The 23172-nt window shown below is 48.3% G+C and overlaps 2 protein-coding genes across 4 annotated transcripts in view; one reads left to right on the top strand and one right to left on the bottom strand.

Moving 5' to 3' along the window:
• Nucleotides 1-13626, top strand: part of COLGALT2 (collagen beta(1-O)galactosyltransferase 2) — a 55579-nt gene extending 41953 nt beyond the window's left edge. For 2 of the 3 annotated variants that reach the window (XR_008966231.1, XR_008966232.1), the window contains exons 8-13: nt 241-347; nt 1497-1629; nt 2446-2573; nt 3292-3498; nt 4212-6270; nt 12829-13626. Coding sequence is in view for 1 of the 3 variants with exons in the window: in XM_057379734.1 (XP_057235717.1) it covers nt 241-347; nt 1497-1629; nt 2446-2573; nt 3292-3498; nt 4212-4488 (852 nt within the window). In the remaining 2 variants the exon portion in view is untranslated. Of the gene's footprint in view, nt 1-240; nt 348-1496; nt 1630-2445; nt 2574-3291; nt 3499-4211; nt 6814-12828 lie in introns of those variants that run through there. The other variant, XM_057379734.1, reaches the window with a different exon arrangement.
• RGL1 (ral guanine nucleotide dissociation stimulator like 1) overlaps nt 6860-23172 on the bottom strand; it is a 53173-nt gene continuing 36860 nt past the window's right edge. The window contains exons 6-18 of the mRNA XM_057379733.1: nt 21980-22104; nt 21147-21362; nt 17904-18007; nt 16761-16845; nt 14833-14922; nt 13620-13706; nt 13348-13380; nt 12532-12653; nt 12162-12251; nt 10744-10927; nt 9749-10144; nt 8621-8735; nt 6860-8144 (exon numbers count right to left, since the gene is read on the bottom strand). Of these exons, the coding sequence (XP_057235716.1) occupies nt 8047-8144; nt 8621-8735; nt 9749-10144; nt 10744-10927; nt 12162-12251; nt 12532-12653; nt 13348-13380; nt 13620-13706; nt 14833-14922; nt 16761-16845; nt 17904-18007; nt 21147-21362; nt 21980-22104 (1745 nt within the window). The 3' untranslated portion in view covers nt 6860-8046. The remainder of the gene's footprint in view (nt 8145-8620; nt 8736-9748; nt 10145-10743; nt 10928-12161; nt 12252-12531; nt 12654-13347; nt 13381-13619; nt 13707-14832; nt 14923-16760; nt 16846-17903; nt 18008-21146; nt 21363-21979; nt 22105-23172) is intronic.

A 23172-nucleotide genomic window follows, 5' to 3' on the forward strand; every position in this document is an offset into this window, starting at 1 on the left:
TTTCCCCCGTGAACATCCATAAAAAGTGGTTGTTGGGGAGCAAATCTCTGAGATTTCAACTCAAAGCCAACTCCAGCTTTTTGACGAATTCTAAGCGATCCGGAATGAAAACATCCCTGATACTTTCACAAAACTGCCTTTCCAGTGGGGCTGCTGGGGAAGGGTGGATCAGGACTCCCCTTTTCCCTCCCTTTCTCCCAGCTGGTATGGGATGTCCTGATGTCTCTCTGTTCCCCGCAGATTTTCATGATCAACCTGAAGCGCCGCAAGGACCGGCGGGATCGGATGCTGCGGACGCTCTACGAGCAGGAGATTGCTGTGAAGGTAGTGGAGGCTGTGGATGGAAAGTGAGTTTCGGTCGGGCTTGAGGCTGTTTTGAGAGTGAAATGTGCTTTACTGTTTCACAGCATCTGCTTGGGTGCCCTGAGCTCCTTCTGGCGGGGCTGAGGCTGAGCACCTCTTGAGTCTCCCTGACTGCCTGTTTGGGGCAGTTCTGCTCTGTTTGTGTCTTCCTTTGCAATCAGTCAGCTACTGTGAGAAARCCAGGACTTCAGACTAAGTGGGCTTCAGACTAAGGCCAGAATCAGGTTAAAATCAGGCTGAAATCATGTCGTTTTCTATGAATTGAGCAGTTAACTCCTTTGAATATTGTCCATTCTGGTGCTGCAGAGCTGTGGTGCTGCAGCATTAGCCTTTGCCAAGCTCAGTCTGGGGTCTGAGCACAAATCTGATGCGGGACAGCTGGGAAAGGGGTTCAGCCTGGAGCAAAGGAGGCTCTGGGGGGACCTTGTGGCTCTGCACAATTCCCTGACAGGAGGGGACAGCCGGGGGGGTCGGGCTGTGCTCCAGGGAACAGGGACAGGAGGAGAGGGAACAGCCTCAGGCTGGACCAGGCAGGACAACGGGAAAAATTCCTTCATAAAAAACGAGTGGTCAGGCACTACCGGCACAGGCTGCCCAGGGCAGGGGTGGAAGCCCCATCCCTGGGAGAACTGCTGGGTTAATGGTTGGATTTGAGGATATTAAAGGGCTTTTCCAACCTTAGTGATTCCATGATTCTGAGGTATGTCAAGACCTTTCTGTAATGAGAAATGGAGGCAGAAATTTTGAGACTGTGAGGTACAGAAGGGCCTCATAGAGACAGGAGCCCACATGCCATCTAGTGGTCCTGGGCACTTGGGAACGCATCAGGGCCATTTAGAAAGGTAATCAGACCTGGCAAGTGCATGGTCCCACAAGAAGTTTTTGGCAGAGTTAAAGATAATTGATGGTCCCATCAGAAGTCTCTGGCAGAGCTAAGGATATGATTTATCAGCTTGATTTGGAGATGTAAATCAAGAAGTTCATTTTCCTCTGTGTTTTTGAGTGAAACAAACATAGGATTTTCTCGAGGCATGTCTTTTCCCCAAGCATCAGCAGCATTCCCTGTGCTGTGCCTTGTGTGGCTTGAATTGACTCTTTTTTTGCAATGCTGATGGATGCTCTCTGCCTCTCAGAGCACTGAACACAAGTCAGCTCAAAGCTCTCAGCATCGAAATGCTGCCGGGGTACCGGGACCCCTATTCCTCCAGGCCCCTGACCAGAGGGGAGATCGGCTGCTTCCTGAGCCACTACTATATCTGGAAGGAGGTGAGGATTTTTGGGGGGGACTCGGGGCTCCTGCAGGAAGGTGCAGTGTCCTGGTGCATGGCCAGTCCTAGTGTGAAGCATCAGATCCAGCCCAAGTTTCTGGAAGTGTGGGATGGAGCTGATTTCCTTGGATTGCAGGGGTTTTTTTGAACGCACTGTTCACCTTTCACATCTTCCCTTCCCCATTCCAGGGCTTGAAGGGGCTCCAGGAGAGCTGGAGAGGGACTGGGGACAGGGGATGGAAGGACAGGACACAGGGAATGACTTCACATAGACAGAGGGTGGGGATGGATGGGATATTGAGAAAGAATTCCTCCCTGTCAGGGTGGGGAGGCCCTGGCACAGGGTGCCCAGAGAAGCTGTGGCTGCCCCTGGATCCCTGGCAGTGTCCAAGGCCAGGCTGGACATTGGGGCTGGGAGCACACTGGGACAGTGGAAGGTGTCCCTGCCCATGGCAGGCATGGGACTGTTTGGACTTTAAGGTCCCTTCCAACCCAAACCATCCTGTGATTCGTTTGCCCTCAGCTCCAGGTGATTTTTATCAGATCATTTTCATGATGGTTTTTGCAATCCATCCAGCAGCCTGCTTGGAGCAAGCTTGCTTAGAAGAAAGGCACAAAGGTTTTGAAAAGCAAATGGGGTTAAAAACCCACTCCTGTTTCTTTTCCCCTTACTCCACATCTGGCTGGAGCAAGTTCCAGTGCCTCGGCATATCATAGACATGTCACGAGTGGTTCTCCAGCCTTCCTGTCTGCATGGGCTAGGGGGTCCCTGGGGGTGGGGCCCTGTGCTCACTGGGGAGCCCTGGTGTTGCAGGTGGTGAGCAGGGGGCTGAGGAAGACACTGGTCATCGAGGACGACGTGCGCTTCGAACACCAGTTCAAGAGGAAGCTGATGAAGCTGATGGGTGACATTGAGCAGGCGCAGCTGGACTGGGAGCTGATGTGAGCTCTGCTCCTCACAGGGCTCTGGGGAGGTGGGAGGGGCAGCGCAGGGCTGCARGGTGACACTGCAGTGCAGGGGACAGTGGCACAGGCTTTGTGGTGGCTCTTCCATCGGGACAGATCTGCTCTCAGGGGAGGCCCTGTGGGCACCATCCGTGCTCAGGGTGGGCAGCGCTGTTTGACCCCAGCCATGCTGGAGATGCTGCTGGACAGGAGCCAGCACAGCTCCATGCCTGGCCTCAGGTTGTGCCATGTGGGCTCCTTTGGGACCCTTGCACCACCCACTGCATTGACCCTGCCTGTTTGGGAGTGGGGCAGAGTGGAATCTGTGTGCTGGCCCAGAGATGGCTGCTGGGACTGAACTGACCCTTGGCCCTGCCCTGGCTGTCACCAGCAGCCCTATCCCAGCTGCTGTGCCCTGACTGTCACCAGCAGCCCTGTCCCAGCTGCTGTGCCCTGACTGTCACCAGCAGCCCTATCCCAGCTGCTGTACCCTGACTGTCACCAGCAGCCCTGTCCCAGCTGCTGTGCCCTGACTGTCACCAGCAGCCCTGTCCCAGCTGCTGTGCCCTGACTGTCACCAGCAGCCCTGTCCCAGCTGCTGTGCCCTGACTGTCACCAGCAGCCCTGTCCCAGCTGCTGTGCCCTGACTGTCACCAGCAGCCCTGTCCCAGCTGCTGTGCCCTGACTGTGGCTCCTGCTCCTTTGGCCCCTGCAGCTACATCGGCCGCAAGAGGATGCAGGTGCAGGAGCCCGAGCGAGCCGTTCCTAACGTGCGGAACCTGGTGGAGGCTGATTACTCCTACTGGACCCTGGGCTACGCCCTCTCCTTGCGCGGTGCCCAGAAGCTCATCGGGGCCGAGCCCTTTGGCAAGATGCTGCCCGTGGATGAATTCCTGCCCATCATGTACAACAAGCACCCCGTGTGAGTCCCTCTATGGCTCGGGGGGACATTGGCTGGGTCTTGCTGATCTTCTTAGTGGGGACTCCTCACAGTGCTCCTGGCACAGGGGGCAGGGCTTAAGGGCTGATTCTGAGGCACTGGGCTGTCTCTGGTTGTATAGGAGGGTGTGGTTGTCAGGATGTGGCTGGGGTGATGCTTAGAACAGGGCTTATCTGAAACAGAGGCCAGACAAAGTTAGGACAATAAAAAGCAGACAGATTTAATGAAAGCCTACAGGTGCATTGAGGGCAGAYAARGCCTCCTGAGGCTACACCCAAAATGGACCCCGAATCATGAGATCTTCACCTTTTATAAGTTCCGTCTTATGAACATATTGGACCCCAATTTTCCAATGACACCTTCAGGTGATGATGTCAACCACCCACGCTGCTCCCCCCAGTTCACTGTTGTTTACAGATTTTGGGGCTCTGAGGCAGTGAGGTGTCCTTGGATTCAGTCTCAGAGAGGAATTGTTTTGTCTAAAGATGGGCGAACAGGAGCTTTAGTGCTGTACACTAGGGAAGTACAGGAATACAGATACATGAAAATATAGCAGTTAAAAATGAAGGCATCAGTGGCTGTACTCAGCCCCTGCCCCCCTTCCACCCCAGTCTGCTGCCCTTGGCTTGGCTGTGCCCACAGTTTGGCCCCAGTGGAGGTTCCTGTCTCGCTGATGGTGTTTCTCCTCTCTGCAGCACCAAGTACATGGAGTACTACGAGCCCCGAGACTTGAAGGCCTTCTCAGCAGAACCCCTTCTCGTCTACCCCACACACTACACCGGGCAGCCAGGCTACCTGAGCGACACAGAGACCTCCACCATCTGGGACAACGAGACCGTGTCCACAGACTGGGACAGGACGCACTCGTGGAAGGCGCGGCAGCAGGGCCAGATCCACAGCGACGCCCAGAACAAGGACACGCTGCCCTCACAGTCATCACTGGGTGCACCATCCTCCAGGGACGAGCTATGACTGCCCGCCTCCCCAGACTGCGTGGGCAGCTGAACCTGCCGCACACTTCGGCTTTTCACCCTTGGAAGTTGTAGAGCAGCTCTTCACGTGGTCTCCTTCCCACCGCTGCCCGGGCGTAGGGCTTGGGCTGGACGCCTGCCCTGGCCGAGGACAGTGTGGGACTCGAAGGAGAGAAAAGAACAAGTGTTCCAAAAGAACAAACGTTCCAAAAGAACAAGTTTTGTTCCAAAAGAACAAGTGTTCCAGATCTGAGCAAAAGCCCCGGCAAGCTTTCATTGAAAGAAGCCAGCCAGGAACAATGTTTCTACAGTTCCTGGTGTAGAACACTGTATTTATAAAGATTAATATATAGAGGTGCACAATGTCAGTGCCTTTTGGGATGGCTGTAGTCAGGCTGCTGCCTCACTGTCACTCCTTGTAGGTCTGTAGGCTTTTGCCACCCTGTTTGCCGAGCATCTGGGGGGGGTTTGGGTTTTTTTTCCAAAGGGATCCCTGTCCGAACCACGATGTTTCCCCAAAATGTTCAGTGCAGGGGAGCAGTGCTCCTCTGTCGTGTTGTCGCCCCATCCCTCTGGCTGCTTCCCCCAGCTCCCTTCTGTTCCTGGTGCATCCCATCTGCACAGGCCTGTGTGTCCACAACCAATGTCTTGGCTCATCTGAAGCCATGGAAGTTGCGCAAGTGGAGGTGGCTGGAGTTKTCTGTGGCCTGCTCAAAGGGAGTGCCACGTCCTTCTTCACCCCTGCCTCAGCTCAGTACTTCAGGAAGACAAAACACCAGAGCCCATCAGCAGGCCTCATTACTTAGGCCATAAAAGCAAGGGTAGGAGTTTTGGGGACTTTAAATTTTAAAAGTTAGGTTACGAACTCTGCTTATGAAAGCGAAAGAACCTGCAGCAATGTGACTGTCTTGACAGCCTGGTAGAATTGTGTGTTAGAGGACAGAAAGGCGACTTGCCTGGATATTTTTTCACGGGAGGAGCACACCTGTTTTTTGGATGAGTTCTGATGTACCTGCTGTTGGCTCACATGCCAGCAGGGTATGGTGTGTATTTTTTTTTTAAAGCCTTTTTGAGAGGCCAGGTGATCAGACTACGCTGCTTAGGGCAGCTGGCACAGACCCTGAGCTGCTGGGCAGTGGGAGGATTCCCTCCTGAAATTGCCATCCAGGGACTCACCTGCTGGCAGATCTGTGCATTGAGTGTGTGTGGCTGGGGTTTTGGTTTCAATTTTAGTTTTGTATAATTCCTGATCAATGTTGTGCTTTCTGCTACAGATGACGTGCTTCTACCTGTCAGCCGGTCTGATAATACATAGAACCTGGTGCAAATGGGCAGCTGTGCGTGTGCTTCATTGAGGGGAATCCTGGGATGGCTGGGGGGTGTGAAGGCACCTGGAAAGCTCCCATCCCTGGCCGTAGGCAGGGGCCCCTTCCTCCAGACCAGGTTGTTCTGAATGCTCCCTAAATATTCCTGGAGGTTAATGGGAGTCCAGCTCAGGGGATTCCTGGCTGTCCTCTCCCCTGAAGTCCCTGGCACTACAAAGGTGCCCATCCTGCAGCTCCCACTGGAGGCCAAGCTGCTACTGCTGTCCCCGTGGGAGCAGGGGCCCCACGCCCTGGTGAGTGTGGGGGTTCCACAGTGGGGCTGGGACCATCCTTCCTCACAGCCCCTTGTGCTTCCTCTGCAGGTCTGGCTGCACGAGCCCCCTCGGGCCAGGGTCAAGGATGATGGAGGTCCCAGAGGTTGGTGAGCAGCTCCTGCAGGGGCAGAGCTCCATCACCAGGTGAGCACCCAGCACTGTCACAGAGTTTCCTCACAGGGTGGTGGCAGATGGCAGTTCCTTGGCAGGTGCTGCCCAAGCTTGGCTCTCCCCAGAATTCACTGCGTTTTGTAAAAGTAGGAGCCAGTTGAAACACCCCTGGATTTTTCTGGTAGTTTTCCACTGTTCATGTACTTCTGTTATGGGTTCAGGATGCCTGTGCACAGAAAGCTTCAGACTCGTTTGTGATTGCAAATCAAGGTAATGATTGGGAGAGCAGAAGGAAAAAAGGCTAAATTGAGACACTGAGGAGAAATGGAAACACTCAAAAGCATGTTTTTGGTATTATCTAGCCTCCAGAAGTCATTCAGCCACTCCATGCAGAAGATGCAAATTGGGTGCACAGTCTAAACTACCCAGTTATGGGTAATGTTTAAGCTGAAACTTCAAAATATCCCCATCTCTCACAGGCTCTGTGAGAGGGCTTTGGCTCTGCTGTTGAGAAGTTAAAACAGTAAAAATTAAGAAGTGGAAGAAAATGACAGCAAGGGAAGTGGGATGAAGTGTTCTTACACATCTGCACTAATAAAAGGAAATGGACCAAATCCAGGCAAATATTAATGAAAAACAATTCATATACTTATCATATAAAGATTACAGGTAAGCAGTTAAAAACATCTTATATATAAACATTTGGAAAGTGTAATTTTAAAATCCAGAACATTCAACTTAACACTGCCATACACCCTCTGAGTGAGGGGTACTATATACATAAGGAGTTATGCTATGTACATGAGAAACTGCACTGTACAGACACCAAAAGCAGAGGAAACTGAACTTTTAGCATTGCCCTAACTCTGGGCAAAGGTTAAGGCTCAGTAACAACCCCCCATCACCCTCTAAACAAAGATACAACTGGAGTTCATAAATGGACCTGCCCTGGGTCTCCTGGATGTACAGCAGACCTGCAGTCTGTCTGCTTGACCTGCTTGTAAACAGAAGTGTTACATCCACATGTAGTGTAAAACCTACCTGAGCCCAGTTTTGCAAATCAGTGCCACAGAACTGGAGGAAAAAGGCCCAGGCATGGATAAAGCCCTCTTCTTATAACTAATGATCCTTAACAATCCTAATCTGTTTGGGTAATAACTCCTAGATCTGCGCAGGGGTGCACAGTGCTACCTCCAGAACCAGAAATACTGCATCTATTTCATGTGCCTCAAATCAGGGTTGCTTACAGTCCAGCGTCTCATTTATGGCTTTTAAAGAGGTTCAGTGTTCAGCTCCTGCAGAGGAATTGCACACTGGGAAGAGGTCCATCCATCACAGGGGAGTGCACAAAAAAGGCATCGAGTTCTGGTCATGGCTTAACCAAGTCCAAGGGAAACCATCTTGTCGTGACATCGACACCTCCATCCAACACGAGGAGCATTTGCTTGTCCCATGTTCATGCAAAGGCAAGTGCAGTTCATTCATTTTAAAGTTCTTTGGAAACAAGGTCCAAAATGGGTCATTGTCTGGTGCAGAACAAGTGCAAAAAGTTTTCAGCTGGTTCAGGCAGACATGTACTCAGAACTTGCTTCAGTTCTATAAAAATAAATTCTGGTGATCATCTTCTGTATAATACTGGCACGAAGGAGACTCTTCTCAGAGACAGTTGGCTCATGGGGTGTCCTCAGGACAAGCATGGCAGCCCAGACCCTTTGCAGTAGGGCTGCCCATTGCTCCAATTGCACATTTTCGACAGGAAACTCCATCAAAAGATCCCCCTGTGCCCGGGAGGGCAGCACCAGTGCAGCCTCAGCCGACCAGCTGTGCCTTCTTGCGCAGGATGAAGTCGAAGTTCACATGGCTGTTCATGCCATAGAACACGTTGGCATCGCGGGGGAACACCAGCTCTGCAGGATAGGGCCAGAACAGTGTCAGGGGGGAGGGGAGAGTGGGGACAGGACGGGGACAGGGTGAGATGGGACGGGCAGAGCCCTCTCCCTGCTCTGCCAGAGCGGCAGCAGGAGCAGCGTCCACAGCGGCAGCCAGACCCAGGCCCTGGAAGCCTGTCCCTGAGGAGACTGGGTGGGAGGCTGATGATGGGTAGGATGTGAGGGTCTGGTCCCAGGGTGACAGAACCCCCTTTCCCCAAGATCCTGTGGTCACTTATTGGCCACGGGGTACATACGAGGTCAGCCTGGGTGCCCAGGAGGTGGCTGTGCCTGTGGGAAGGGGGCTGTGGTGACAGAAACCACCCCTGAGCAGCCAGGGGATTTCTCACTGGCAGCTGTGACCCATCCATGGCATTTCTAATCCTTCCCATTTTACTGTTTTCTTTGAAATCCATCAGAACTTCCCAGGCAGCAGCACAGTTCTGCTTCCCTACCTTTGTCCTCAGAGATGACCTGCACAAGCTCGTAATCTTCCACAGCATCAGGCTGGAGGTTGTGCTTCAGCAAGGCTCGCTGGGTGACATCAGGGATCCTGTCTTGGTTGGTTATCTGGAAAGACAGGAGTTGCATTGGGAGACTCTGCTCATTCACTCTTGTGATTTAGTAACTAGCAAAAGCCTGAGTGCTTGGAAGAGGTGTCAGAACTGAAAAAACCACAACAAGTCAGTAACAAAGTGCAGGGCAGGGGCCGACAGACACTAAACTTTGTGACATTTGGAGGTGGTGGCTTTTTACAGCAGTGTCTGCTCCCTCTGAGAAATGAGACCTCATTCTCACCAGCCACAAAAGCCCCCATGAAGAGCTGCCCCAGCTGTTTGCAGGCTCCTGGGCTGAAAAACACTTCCTTGGACATCTTGCAGCTTTCTGCCCTTGGACCTGGGTTTGCTGTGTGCTGTGCAAGTGCAGCTGGAGTAGGCACAGGGCTCCTCCACAGCCTTCTGCAGTCTCACCAAATCCATCCTCAGGGAACAACCTGCTGATTTGGGGACCATGAAATGGTCAGACCATGAAAATGAGGAGTTAACTAAAGGTGCTGAGAGCTGCTGTTTGCTCCCCCCAGGGAAGCCTCCAGGGTCCTCCATGGCCAGCACTGGTGGCACTGCTGGGATCTGCCTGTGCAATGAGCAGAAGCAAATGCCTGAATGCTGGGGCTGCTGCTCTGGCGAGAGGAGGGAGATTCTCCCTTCTCCACAGGGAGAAGCTGCACAATTAAAGGGCGTGGCAGTTCCCTCCCCTGCAGCTCCCTGTTTTCTGAAAGCAGCTCCTGGGGAAAACGTGGCACGTGGCATCTTATGTCAAAACCTGAATGTGCTCGCAGTGCTTCACTTGGGGCTTTTTGATAAAACATGAACTTCAGTTTCCACACCAGGAACTTCCCCAAAGCTGTTTCCAAACGTCCCATCCCTACCAGGCTGCACAGGTTCTGCATGGCCCCATGAACCATTTTCCCTCTCCACGCAGATTTGATGAGCCAGCTCGGTGCAGAGCTGTTCTCAAAAGGCAGTGACAGGCTGACTCACCGCCCCAGACACACGTGCCCAGCCTAGGGCCGTGCCACTCACCAGGATGCTCTTGTAGACGCTGGCATGGAGCCCATCCATGCTGACGCGGATGATGCAGGAGCCCCCGCTCTGCCGGTTGTACACGGGCAGCACTCTGGGGGAACTGCCCGCCACCGAGCCCGAGTCCCTGCTGGGGGTGGAGCCGCTGTCTGAGCCCGAGCCAGGCTCAAAGACGGAGCCCTTGCTGCAGTCCGAGCCCTTGCTGGAGCCRGAGCCCTTGTCGGAGCCAATGGAGCCCTTGTCGGAGTCGTAGCCCTTGTCCGAGCCCACGGAGCTCTTGTCATCGCTGGGGGCCAGCAGGGCAGGGAATGAGGGTGAGGATGAGGATGACACCCCTGAGGAAGGTGTGCTGGTGGCAGAGTCAGGAGAGCAGGARGATGAGGGGTATCCCAAGATCTGCACAACAGAAAGGACAGTGCTATCACCCAGGGCACGTTTGGTGTGTCTGGGTGTGTCACTGTGCCATACGAACCGCAGAAAGTAGAGAGCATAGACAAAACCTCCATCACCCACACTCTGCCCAGCCTGCTGGCAGAGGGAGTCCTTGCACCAGGAAAACGGAACTTCCCTTGATTGATGTCACCATTTTAATGACAATTCCTGTGCCGGCGGGGATGCTCAGGAAGAACAACCCAGGAGGCGGCAGCAGATCCAAGGAACAGCGTCAGGTGTGAGCCTGGCCAGGGACCGGGACAGGCTGGGAAGAGCAGAGGGTGCCACGGGCTCTTTTGCTCCAGGTGGGAGCCTGCACACTAGCGGAAATACACCCTCCCTCCCCTCGAAACTGCCCCTTCCTTCCCCTGCTCAGCACTTGCCTTGCTGTCCCTCTGTCTTGCTCCAAAGCTTCCTGACAGAACAAACCCACTGAACACAGAACACCATGCGAGAGCCCTGGCTGCATTACTTCCATTTCCACACATTTCTCTCTCCATTCCACCGAAACCAGTGCTCCAGCCAAGACCAAGAGACCTGGACACGCAGAGCCCCAGCTGTACCTTTTTCAGAGGGTCCTCAGGACTGGAGATGGGAGTCACACACACATCCTCAGTTTCAGAGTGATTGAACTCACACGATGAAACACTGGCTGAATCCGTGCTTTCACCGGAGCTCCCTCCTACAGGAGAGCTCTTTGGGGGTGGCTCTTTGGGTGGGGTGAACACATCAGAGCCCAGAAAAAGTCTAGTACAGAAAGAAAAAAAGGATAAAAGCCAGTAAGAGAGCTGGACTGAGCAAAGCTGTCCCTTGGTTCAGAGCTCTTACGTTCTGGAGTTTTTCCTCTCTGGAGTGGCCTATTGTTTCCATTTCCTCTGTGGTGTTTATACAGTTTGTCCAGAGGCTTTGTTACAGGCTAACATAACATCTTCCTGACTCACAGTGCCCACAGCTGCAAGGCCACAGCCAGCCCGTGTCCCACTAGAACAACACTCCCCTTCAATCTCTTCACATTTTCAGGCTCATTTAATAGAAAAAAGGGCTTCAAAGGGCCAGTTCACCCTGCTGCCAATTCCTGCCCCCCGTCAGGGTGCCACAGGTACCAGGTTGTCTCTAGAAGGCTGGAGATGCACACAGTAAGGAGACCATGAAGYGTAATTTAAAGGCTCTCCCTCTCGAGACTGGTTTCTAAATGCAGGTCAAGTGATGTGAAAGGAGTGTCAAAGGGAACACTTGTGTGACACATCAGGTGGAGGAGCAGGGAGCATCACAGGCCACATCAGTGTGCAGTTAAGGATTTCATACAGTTTGGAGAGGTGTCACTCACTGCTTTTCCACAGTATTCATTTGCAAAATGCAYTCAGAGTGCAGATATTTTCACTTTAATCTCTGAGCTCTGCTTTATCCCATGCAGCTTTCCCTGCTCTCRTTTCCCATCTCTGCATGGTCCTTCCTCTGCCCATGTCCTGTTTGAATCCTTGTGCTGTTACACCAAATTGGACCATGTCCCCATGGTTTTGTTTTCCTTCTCCATCAGGAAGGCAGATTGTTTCCATTAACAAATGCCTTTCTGCTAACCTTAATTTTCATATTAAATCCTGCAAAGAATTTTTGCATGTCTACAGCAATTTAGACTAATAATAGACCAGACTTTATCTTCATTTACTCTGCTTTGCTGCTGCATTCAGGGAAGTTATTACACAAAAGATASTGAATTATAACCCAGCACTAAAATGGTTCCTTTTTTGGACACCTTAGGAAGGGTTCCTTATTTCTGGTCTCTTTTATCATTAATAATCCTCACAACTGCTTCCAACAGCACAAAGGAACAGCTTCAGCCACAAGGCTGCACTTCCCCTGAAAGCACTGCAGGGGTGTGGATCCCCAGCCAGGTTTTGCAGCTGATGAAATGTGTGCTGTTTGTTTGAGGTACACAGGTCCATACTCCCACCCCAAACCCCCTGTACCCCATCATACTCACGTGCTGATCCTCTTCACCATGCTTTTCTGGGACTTTGGGGACAGGATGTTGGTATCAGCAGCTGCTTCAGCCTCACGAGAGAGTTGGTAACTGCAGGACAGAGGCCACCGGGTGAGGATTTGCAGACAATCTCACAGCAGCAATATTCAACAAATCCAAGAACCCCTCAGTTATTGTCACCTCACAGAAGGCTGCAGCCCCACAAAGAACACTGCTCTGTCTGCCTTTCACCMGGGCCAAGGGGATGTTTCACCTCCTCATAATAGTTTGCAAAAGTAGTGCTCTCCCATGTTTGCATGTCCCTGCTGTGACCTGCCCAGGTGTGTGTGGGGTGAGAACAGAGGCACTGCCAGCTGCCCTGAGCACCTACCTCTCCTCCTCTGTTAAGTGCCGCTGCCTCCTGAACCACTGGATGATTTTTTGGTCTGGTATCAAGCAATAGCTATTGCATGAAGATTGCAGGAGCTTGATTTGAGCAATGACTTCGAATTCCTGAGACRAGAAATAATCAAATAGAAAGTCTAATTAGAAAACAGGATGATACTCATTCATACTCTAAATGCATACAACAAGGGATCCAGGACAAACTTAGTTTGATGTGAAGTTCAGTTTCAGCTGAGTTTCAAGAATCAGTTTTCTAACAATAAAGGTGGATTTTTTTCCCTAGGGTCCAAAATGTGCACTCACACTTGCTCCAGAGCAACATGAAATGCAACCCTTAACACACACGRCCAGAGCGTGCTGCTGTGCTGTGACTGCACTTGTGCACACACTTCACCAGAATAACCCTGCACTGCTCAGGGCAGACTRTGGAGCAGGAAATGGCCCCAGCACAGCCAAGTCCAAGTCTGCTCTCAAGCCCCAGGATGGATATTTGGCCTGGCTTCATTCAGCCTGAGGTAACCCCAGCACCTTTACTCCTGCAGGACATTCATTATCTCTGACCAACAAGGATCAGGCTGAAAGGAGAGACGGACAGCATTTATTTCTCAGTCCTGTGTACCTGGTTTGCCCTCTGCACCCTTTTATCTATACACRGTTTTCTGCAGGAGAAGGAAGATATTTATTAACTGTGTGTTCTGGAAAGCAAAGGTCTTCTGCCACCAGGTCTGGTTCAGCTGCTAAAAACAAACAGCCTTGTCCAGAGGGCAACAATAAATCAACAGTCACAAAATGTTCAACTTACCCTTCGTCTCTTCTCAAAATTGATCAGGCCACCCTATTGGAAGGAAAGGGAAGGAAGGGATCAGAGAAGAGCCATTTATCTCTGTCCCTTGAGATAAATGCACTCAAATTTACACAAGTTCTGGTTAATGACACAGGAAGCGTATTGCTTCCTTTTTTTTCTTTGAAAACAGGTATTTTAAGAGCTGCAGAAGGACAAGATACAGGAATTGATAAACTCAGTTGTGAAGGCAGGGAGGGTATTCAGGATTCCAGAAAATGGCCCCAAATTACCTCAACATAGTCCTGAAGGGCCGTGTCAAGCATGATGAGATCGGTCAGGAAGGTGCCCAGGTAAGGGACTGTGCCTTGCATCACTCCCTGCAAGCAAGCAGAGCAATGCTGGGTTAATTAACTGACAAATGAGAATAATTAGAATTYCAGAGCACTCCTGTGTAAGAAAATGAAATAAAACTAATCTGCTTAACCAAGAAGCAGTCTTATAATTATGTTTTCTTTCRTTATATCATTCTCATTATCAAATCTGGAATTTAAATCCAATTCCAATGAGACCAGGATGCTCTTACAGATAACACCCAGTGCTCTTGTATTCCAGTATTGCCACCATTAATTGCCACCTGCAGGTCCCCAGGGAGAGGAGCCTGTGGGTCCCTGTGTCACCTGCTGCATGAGGAGGAGCTGGGGGATGGTCTTGGCCAGCTTCTGTGAGCAGTTTCTGCTTCATCCACGGGCATTTTTAGTGAATGATGTGTGATTATACCTGACAGTCAAGTCAAATCAAGACACAGATGGCTCTTTCCAAGAAGTGACTACCTTCCCCAGCCATCCACTGCATTTTATGGGTAATTATTTACACTTTAAACTTCCAGACTGCCAGYACTTGCAGAGTTCAGTCTGGCTCTGCACTTGTGAAGGAAACACTTGTTTCTACCATCCAAACAGATCTGTATTTTTTCCATTCAAACAAATACAYAGACAAAAATCATATTCAGCACTTTTGCCTCCCTATCCCAGATTTCTCTCCCCCTGTCCTTTTAAATCTTTGCCAGCTTTGAGACAAAAGCCATTTTCAGCAGCAGACTGGAACCCAGACACATTTTACAAAGCAATCTCTGTGGAAGCCTGTGCAGTTTTCAAGCTGGTATGTCAGAAGCTTCATGAGCTTGTTTGAAAGCAAATGAGACTTCTGCTCTGCCAGAGCTAATTTTCTTTATCACAAGAACTCCAGTATTTACAGCAGCACATATTTTACTACATGGAAATTGTGTTTCTGTCTAAAGTATAACAAGAGTAGATAATGGAATTCTTTCTTGTAGGACAGAAACAAGACAGCTGGAAGTGATGACCACATGTTTACACCCATCAATCACCTCCTGCTGACACACTCTGGTAAAGGTATTTTTTAGATTTTGCTGCTTATAGAATTTGCCAATTAGAGTTAATCATGTAACCAGTTCAAAAAGGGGAGGAAAACCCCCAAATACACCTTATTTTTTTGAAGTTGCAGTCGCTTCTGTGATTTTTTCTGATTTTCTTTCTCACTGCTGTCCAGATTTGCAAATTTGGATGTTGCTTCCTGTGAGGTAAAAAGGCAATTAATAGAGAATCCAAGTGGTAAACTGGCAACTACATCCACGTAAAATATATTTAAACACATTTACCCAGACAAGTTAGACAAGCAAAAAATATTTATTGTGCAGGTACACGTGTCTACACACAGGTGTTGATTTCCTGGGACTCGGGCACTGACTGGGAATTTTGGACAGAAATCACAAAAGATGACTATGAGGGAATTTTTCTGCAGAAGGACTCTGGCCAAAGCCAAATGCTGCTGAAAATCTCCTGGGAGTTTAAATCAGAGAAGCTCAGRTATACTTCAGGTGTCCATATGCTCTCTGGCAACACTCCTGACCTCAGGATTTCTGGTTAATTCCCTGCTTAGGCCTGCTCCAAGTAAACATCTCCACCTTACGTAAAGCTTTGCTGTTTTTCTTACGCTGCAACACCGAGATCCAGCAACTGTGGCTTATTGACTAATCCAAAACCACGCAGGAAATGCAAGGAATAGGCTCCCATCCCCACAACTCCAGATTTCCTATGAATGGATGACAGATTTCACCACAGTTCTTTATTTCCCTGGATGCACAGGGGATGTTGGAGTTACATGTTTTTTTTCCCAGTGGCACGAATCATTATCAATGGCTGGAGAGATGTGACATGAATAATTTTCAATGTCTGCTSAGTAGGAGAGAACCCTGCTCCCTCTCCACGCCAGCCACCCTGTTTCCAATGGCATTCTGTCTGCTCCACACTTGGATTTGCAGGATGGACAGGCAMGCTCAAGCATGGCTTTCCTACAGGGGCTATTTATAGTGAAGGAAAACAAAGTCTTTGAGGATTTGATGGATATTAATCCTCCAAATAGTCCAAGATTAAAAGGAGGGGAGAGGTTTTAGCTATTCTGTGGAATTTTTCTCCTCTCACTGCTTCCAGAATGTTTTTCAAATCTGCTTAGGGCAGCTGRAGTGTGATTTACCAGGAGCCAGAGGTCTGGGCTCAGTCTGAATTGTTTTGTCTTTTAATGCTTAGTTAAACAGGCTGTTCAGAACGTACATTTTCCCTCTATGCTTATTATGGTCYTACCTGCTTTAAAATTTACCCAGACGTGTCAATAAATGGATGATAAACCAAACAGACTGACAGGTTTGAATATGTTCACCCACCACTCCTGAGCAAAACACAGCRTTCCAAGGCAAGGGGCAAAGGGACAAGTGCCAGAGTGGCTGGGCTGCCAAGGAATAAGCTGGTCAGGGAGTTTATAGGAATTTCTTGATGGAAACAGAAAAAACCTGCCACAAACACTCCTTCGTTTCTGCAGAACACAACCTTTCCCTGCRATTCTTCCTCACCCCCTTCAGGCTCCTGAGCTTTCTGGGGCTCATCCAGGAGAGTGCACAAGTCAAACTGCTCCAGACAGAGCCTGCCTTGTTGTCTATCTGGCCACACACAGAGAGGCAATCCTGTTCCTCAGAATTCCCAGCCCTGCTTCCTAGTTCAAAGGTACAGGAAAGTGGGATAAACAACCTGGATTGATTCCTCAGCTGATGCTGTGGCACTGTGCCAGTGACCTCACGGGCTGAGGGGCTGCAAGACCTGCTTTCCACCCACATCACTCTGCCAAAGCCTGCTGGTTGTGGGTACCCAAGTTCTGCAGGCTAAGGCTACTGTAGGTTCCTCCAGRAACAAGGAAATCAGCTCTCAGCCCAGCAAAAAGTTCAGGTTTCACAGTCCTTTCCTCCTAAAGCACCACATGAGGTCCTTGAGGAAGAGATGAGCTTTGGCAGCTGGTTACAAAAAGGGTTAAACCTCAGATTGCATTGAGATCACAAGCCTGGAACTCACACTAACTCTCACCTTCATCAGCAGCTCYCGACTTGTCAGATAATTGTCATGGTCTGAGAAGATCTCAGACAGCTCTTCATACATCACCAGGATATCCCTGCACAGGAAAAGATTAAATCACTTGTCATTAGCAAGCACTCTAAATCCAAGTAGGTTTCTGTTTTTTTCTCAGCAGTTGTTAACAGCTGGACTTATAAAAGGGCACCAAAATGCCTACAGTGAGATGCTGCACATCTCCTGGGAGCCTTGGTGGGATATTCTGGTGCTCTCAGTGAAGTCAGGCCTTACCTGACAGTAAAGGAACACCACCAGCAGCCCCTGAGCAGGGCTCTGAAGTGTCTGCAGGGTGTGAGAAYGGGTCAGAGGATACAAAGGAACAGAAACATAGCTGAGAGGGAACCCAAGTACTTCATTTTTGCCCTGTTCCATGCACTCTGGGAGCTTTTAAGTGTAGGAGTAGGTTTTTTTTGCCCAACACTGTAAACACAAGATTGGCAGTATTTTGAACACAAACACAGGGCAGCAGAAGGAAAGCCTTGCCTCTGTGGAGGAGAAATATAGAAGGATACTGTGTGGCAGAGTGCTGTTTTGTTTCTCAAAGGCAAAAGAAATCTGGTTTCCACAGACTGAATGAGCAGAACACAATCTTTTCCAGACAGCAACTTCTGGCGTCGGAGGGGCAGCCAGTGAATATTTTAATAGAACCAAGTGCTCCCCTGGAAGAAATACTATCTTCAATACTGGATTCTGTAGTTTGGAAACAGATTTTAAAGAAAATATTTTATCAGAAATATCACCAGGAGATGAGTAGGGAGGGCTTGTAGCGAGCTGGACCTCCTCAAACTCCATGGGAGAGGAGACAACAGGCATAGCTTGTGGTGACCTGGGAGTGGTGAGTGCGAGCTGGGCGAGGAGCCAGCACCAACGTTATTCAACAGAGGTTGTGGAAGATCCAGTATACTAAAAAGGACAGAATCCTGTWACCCTAAGGGCAGACTGTCCCCTCAATAGGAAAGAGAAGCTCACAGGAGGGGTCTGAGCCTCCCAGGAATGGGAGCTTCATCTGACAGAGCTTCCCATGTTAGTGAAGGAACAGCACAGGAAGAGTGAGGAGATGAAAAGAAGGAGCCCTTGGGAATGGAGGGAGAGGCTTACTTTGAAACACACATCCAGGTGGTCTTCAGCCGATAGATGGAGTTGGACTGCAGAGCTGAAATGATGGCCCTCAAAGAAGAGAAGTTCTTCAGGATCCTGCATTCCTGTGAAAGGAGTGGTTGGAAACACAGGGGCATTGAATGTCAGCACTCCAGAGACCTTAGTGCTCCTGTCTGAATCCTGTCATGCCTGCTACAATTCTCACTGCTCAGCAGCAGCTGTGCAAATACTGAGCATCAAAAATATCACTCCCCACTCCAGCCACCAAACACTTCACAGGCTCTGGCATTTCGMTCTTGTTTTCCTCACTTTCATGTATTTGTGGTATCACAGCTTCCAGTTCTCCCAGTAAAAATAAAAGTAGATCTGAGTCCATGAAGCCACGGTGAAAGGCASAAAAGTTACGCTTCTTAAAAAGCTCTTTATAGTTACCAATCCCTTTTACCCCTTAGGGGGAAAACCAGGCTTTGCCTCTTTATATGTGGTACTTAAAATGTACACCCTCAATCATCTCGTCAATTAAAAACAAAGACATGCAAAGGAATAACCTGTTATTCAAGTATGTGCACACTGTTAAAGAGAAAAACCTTCCCAGCTTTTCCAGACTTGGGATCAAATCTGAGCAGAGAGAACRGCTCATTTCTGATGCAATTACCTGGAGAAAAAGCTTGGAGGGAAAAGGCTCATGAAAAACTCAAGAAAAGTAGCAMAGATTCCTGGTAAAGCAGAGGGAAGCAAGAGGGAAAGTCTGGTCTGTGACTCCTGGAAATCTGTTGGTGGCTCAAGAACAAGAGCCTGGGCACCACAAGCTTCAGGGTAGGTATCTGYACATGCAAACCCAGCAGACAAAACACCTGCCAATCTGGCTGCTGCATGGAGGTGAGAGTGTATTCAAACTCCACTTTTGCTTATCAACATTGTTATGGGTCTGATTCTTACCATAATAATGCTGATCATGTAAAGGATCWTTACAGTGAAAATAGACATGATTTATTTCCTTTGTGGGATGGAACARAAGTAAAGCAACCTTGGCATAAACTGAAGTCAGATACTTTAATGTATCAGCAGCTGTGTTCATGAGGTACCATAGAAGTGACTGAACAGCTAAGGTGAGTACTGGGAGGTGCTCTCCCAGCTAARCACCTACCAAAAACTCTTGTGCTAATTAGAGACTACATTTAACCAAGGGTGGCTTAAGCAGAGAGCCTGGGCCAACAGCACCTGAAGCACGTGGACACTCAGGTCAGATAAAGATCAAGTTCAAGATCATGTGGCAGGACTCACSAGACCTGAAAGCAATTTTTGCATGGTTTGGGGTGAAAAAAAAAGCCACATAACAGCTCTTCTCCAGAGACTGACACGCTGAAGAATGAGATCTTTAYGTTCAACTTGAAATTCAGGTTGGAGAGAACACAAATTTAGTCACAAATCATCAGCTTTTCTTCTTTCTTCCCAGTACAACAGGAATTTAGACTGGAAGATCCAATTTGGAACCATCTTGATTTAATGGCATGCTGTATATTTAGAGCACAACAAGAATTTAATATTGGATTTCATGCTCTCAGTGATTTAACCAACTGCAGACTAAACTTAAGCAAGCTTTCATTTGCATGTAAGAAGAATTTTTAAGACTGCCTTGAATAACTTTGTTTCTTTCATGCTGTGTCCTTCACAGGGGGAAAACTAGAAATCCTGTGCAGAAAGAGCTTTTCTTTTTTTTTTTTTAAATATTTTAAAAATTTTAAGCGTAACAGGACATTATTATTTCATTTTTACTTTTTATTTTTAAGGAAAATACATTTGAGTGAAATTGGCTGCTCCTGCTCAGGAACCTTAGATTTAGGTGGAGCAGAGATGGCTGGCAGTGGAAGAAAGTATTTAGTTTATCTTTTAAACCAAGAAAATGGATCCAAAAATCATGGAGCATTAACGAATGTGGAACTCCGTGCTGCTAAGTTTAGTTGTCAGTGAATAACTGTACTTTAATGAGTGGATTATTTTCTAATTCAGGCACCTAACTATTCAAAACACTCATTTGCATGCACAAAGCAAGCAGCTTTCTTCAGAAGTGGGCAGCTAAGTGTATGTGCACCCAGCTGCTGTGTATGTGCCATTATCCTGCACAGCGTGCACCTTCATTTTTCATGTGTTTAGCCACGACTGGAGCATTTAATTACGTGTATGAGTTCAGCAAAGGGAGAGGCATTGAATCTATAGGGGTGTGGAACAAAGCTGTCCACCCACAGAGCAAGTGGGATGGGAGCAGTGCCTGTCCTGGCTTCCCCAGGCCCCTTTCTGCCCTGGGATGATGAGGAAGCTCTTCATCCTCGCCTGCCCCAGGAAGGCCCGTTCAGCTGGTGCCCTCCACAGCATAAACACCTGCACATAGAAATTGGAAATCAAATTTCCTAATCCACTCACACAGGCAATGAAGCATCCATCAGATGATGATAAAAACAAGCAGACGTAAGTGCCACGGGAGAGGTCAAAGCCTTCCCCATACCAGTGTCCTGAACCATGGAGCCACTAGAGCTCAGGTGCCAGGGCTGAATGCTGCCTCTGGAAGCACAAATTACACAGCCAAGATTGGAAAGCTTCTGGCTTCAGCTTTCTCTKACTGTCCTGGATGGCTCAGAAAGAATCCAGGTGATTCTTAGAAGCCAACACACAGCCATAAAAGGATTCACTTCCAAAGAAGCCTTTTTTAGAGCCAGCTGCCCAGTGCTCCGGGGGGAGTTAGGAAGGTCACAGTAAAATAGTAYAGATAAAACCTAAGAAATTAGCAAACTAGAGTTATGCAAAGTTATGGGAAAACTCCTTTCATGCAAAGATTAAGAAACATGGAATCTGGTAAAGGACCCTCCTGGAAGCTCTGCTGAGGCACATGGACGACAGGGAGAAGATTGTACACGCCAGTGAAGTCCTGCCTGCCCAGACCCCTGGCCTTCCAGGATGGAGCAATTCCATCAGTGGACAAGGGAAGAGCTAAAAATATCCATCTGSACTTCTCTAAAGCTCTGGCAAAGCTAAATATCAACCCCATTTCCATGGTGGGGAAACAATAAGGAGAGGAAGGGCAATATTTGTTTGGTATTACAAAGAAAATCAGTAAAAATCAGTTTAAAATAGAAAGAATTAGAGCTCAGATGGCCTGGGACCAATGTGTACAACCCCTTTTCCTCTCCCAACCCCCTCACTCCAAGGCACCCACCCAAAAAACATGAAMCAGAATAAATGCTTTACATGTGCAATATGAATCCACTTCTCAATGATTTTGGCTCTCTGCTGGATTTTGAGCTCCCTGGTCCCCAGGATAGTGCTGATGACACATTTGGTGACTGCATTGAACTGAGTGATGGTGGCTCTGACAGTCGGAGCCAGGTTCTTGTTTTCCTTCTTATCCCTTTGAGACCAGATGGATCCCAAACAGTGGTATGGCACAACTCTCTTGAAGAGCATCTGGAGTGAAACAGAGGTGTGGTAAGTGAGCAGGTTTCTCCTAAACCTCTTTTATTCACAAGAAGAAATACATGTTTAGGGTACAAACCTGATCTACATTGAATATSGTATAAAAGGTAAGCATTTGTTCTCTCTTAGTTTAAAATACACTTTGGCATMCTCTTTRTATCTTGAYRCCCTAGAAGAACTGTCAGCTAAATRATACTGGGAAAATAAGGRACATCTTTATATCAGCTGCATAACCAAGGTGAAAATTTTTTATATAATGACGTTTTGGAGGAGATTGATACAGATAAACAAATTAGAGCATTACAGTCCAGAGCAGCTAGACATCTTTAASCCAGGTAGCAATACAGTCAAAATGTGCTATTTCTCAGGTACCAAATCATAACTTTTGAAAMTGAGGCCACATAGAATACTTAAAAAAAAACCCCAAACCTTCAGACAGAAAGAAAAAGCCCAATGACTGAAGCAGCTGGGATAACCACAGAGCAGTGTTCCCYGTCCCAACAGCAGATCTGTTGTGGAAACCTATACTTATGGAAATGTAACTTCAAATAAAATGAATATTGTCTATTATTTTATTTAAAGTTTATTTCATGCAAYACTCTACATACCACATCCATGTATGTCAACTGTTCTGCCACAACGTGGTCTTGAAAAGAGGAGAATTCTTCKGGATTGCTGATCTCCAGTTCCTCTCCATCAACTAGGTCACTGGAGGAAGTGCTACAGAACCCATCTGGCCAGCACGGAAAACAACACTCAGTAAATTTATCCAGCAAACAAAGAATCAAAGCAGGTGTTTGTTTATTTTGCAACATCACTGTATTATAGCAGAATGCCCCAAGGGCCCTGCCTGATGTAATGCCTCATGGTAATGCGTATTTGAGTGAGAAAAATGACCAGAAGATTAAACTGGCAAAGAAAAGGTGGAGTAAAAAGAAACAGAGAGAACCAATCTTAGCAGAGAAGTGGTTTGACCCACTTGCTAATTATTCTTCTGAAAGGAAAAAAAAAATCACCACCACCACTGCCTCAACAAAAATTCCTTCCTGACATTGTACAATTTTGTTAATCTACTTTTCAGTATTTATAATCTGAAAAAAAAATATCTAACTACAAAGGCATAAGGCTGCACTTACACCCCCAAAATACTGCATTAGGAATGCTCCTCTATCCAGAATAAAAGGAGATACCAGATTTCTTKGCACCATTTGTGGCTACATGGGCTACACCAAAGAGAGTTTATTCYACATCCTTCACCTTTCCTCTCAGGGAATTTTTCACAGGAAATGGAATACAGTGAGCACCTAGAGCATTCTGCTGAATGGTCCTTCCARATCTGCACTGGGCAGCAGAGAGGAGGTGAGAGAGAAGAACTGTCCTCACTGAGGAACCTGACCCACTACAGAAAGGAAAGAGTTCCACAACTGATGCCATCTCACCTTTTGGCTCCCGGACTTGAGAACAAAAAATTCAAACCCCAAGAAATGCCTTTGTTTCCCATGGTAGAGGAGGAAGTCAAACAGGAAATCCCTGAWAATAAATCCTTATCCCTTTTACTGTAAGGCAACAGTAGCTCCATAAGGAGGGAGACAAAAACAGGGTCTTGTCGAAGACAATCAGAGAACTGAGTTTACTACTGGTGAGATTCCATTTACAAAGASAAAGTATGTTATGCAAGACTTCATACCCAGTTAAAGCAGAGCATTAAAGCAACAACAGCAGATAAAGTGGTAAGAGAATCACTGTTGTTCAAAATACTTCATTGTTCCTTCCTCCACTAATTAACAAAACAATCACCAAT

Source organism: Malurus melanocephalus, unplaced genomic scaffold (assembly GCF_030028575.1).
Source record: "Malurus melanocephalus ecotype Western Australia unplaced genomic scaffold, MMel_1.1 scaffold_419, whole genome shotgun sequence".
Lineage (NCBI taxonomy): Eukaryota > Metazoa > Chordata > Aves > Passeriformes > Maluridae > Malurus > Malurus melanocephalus.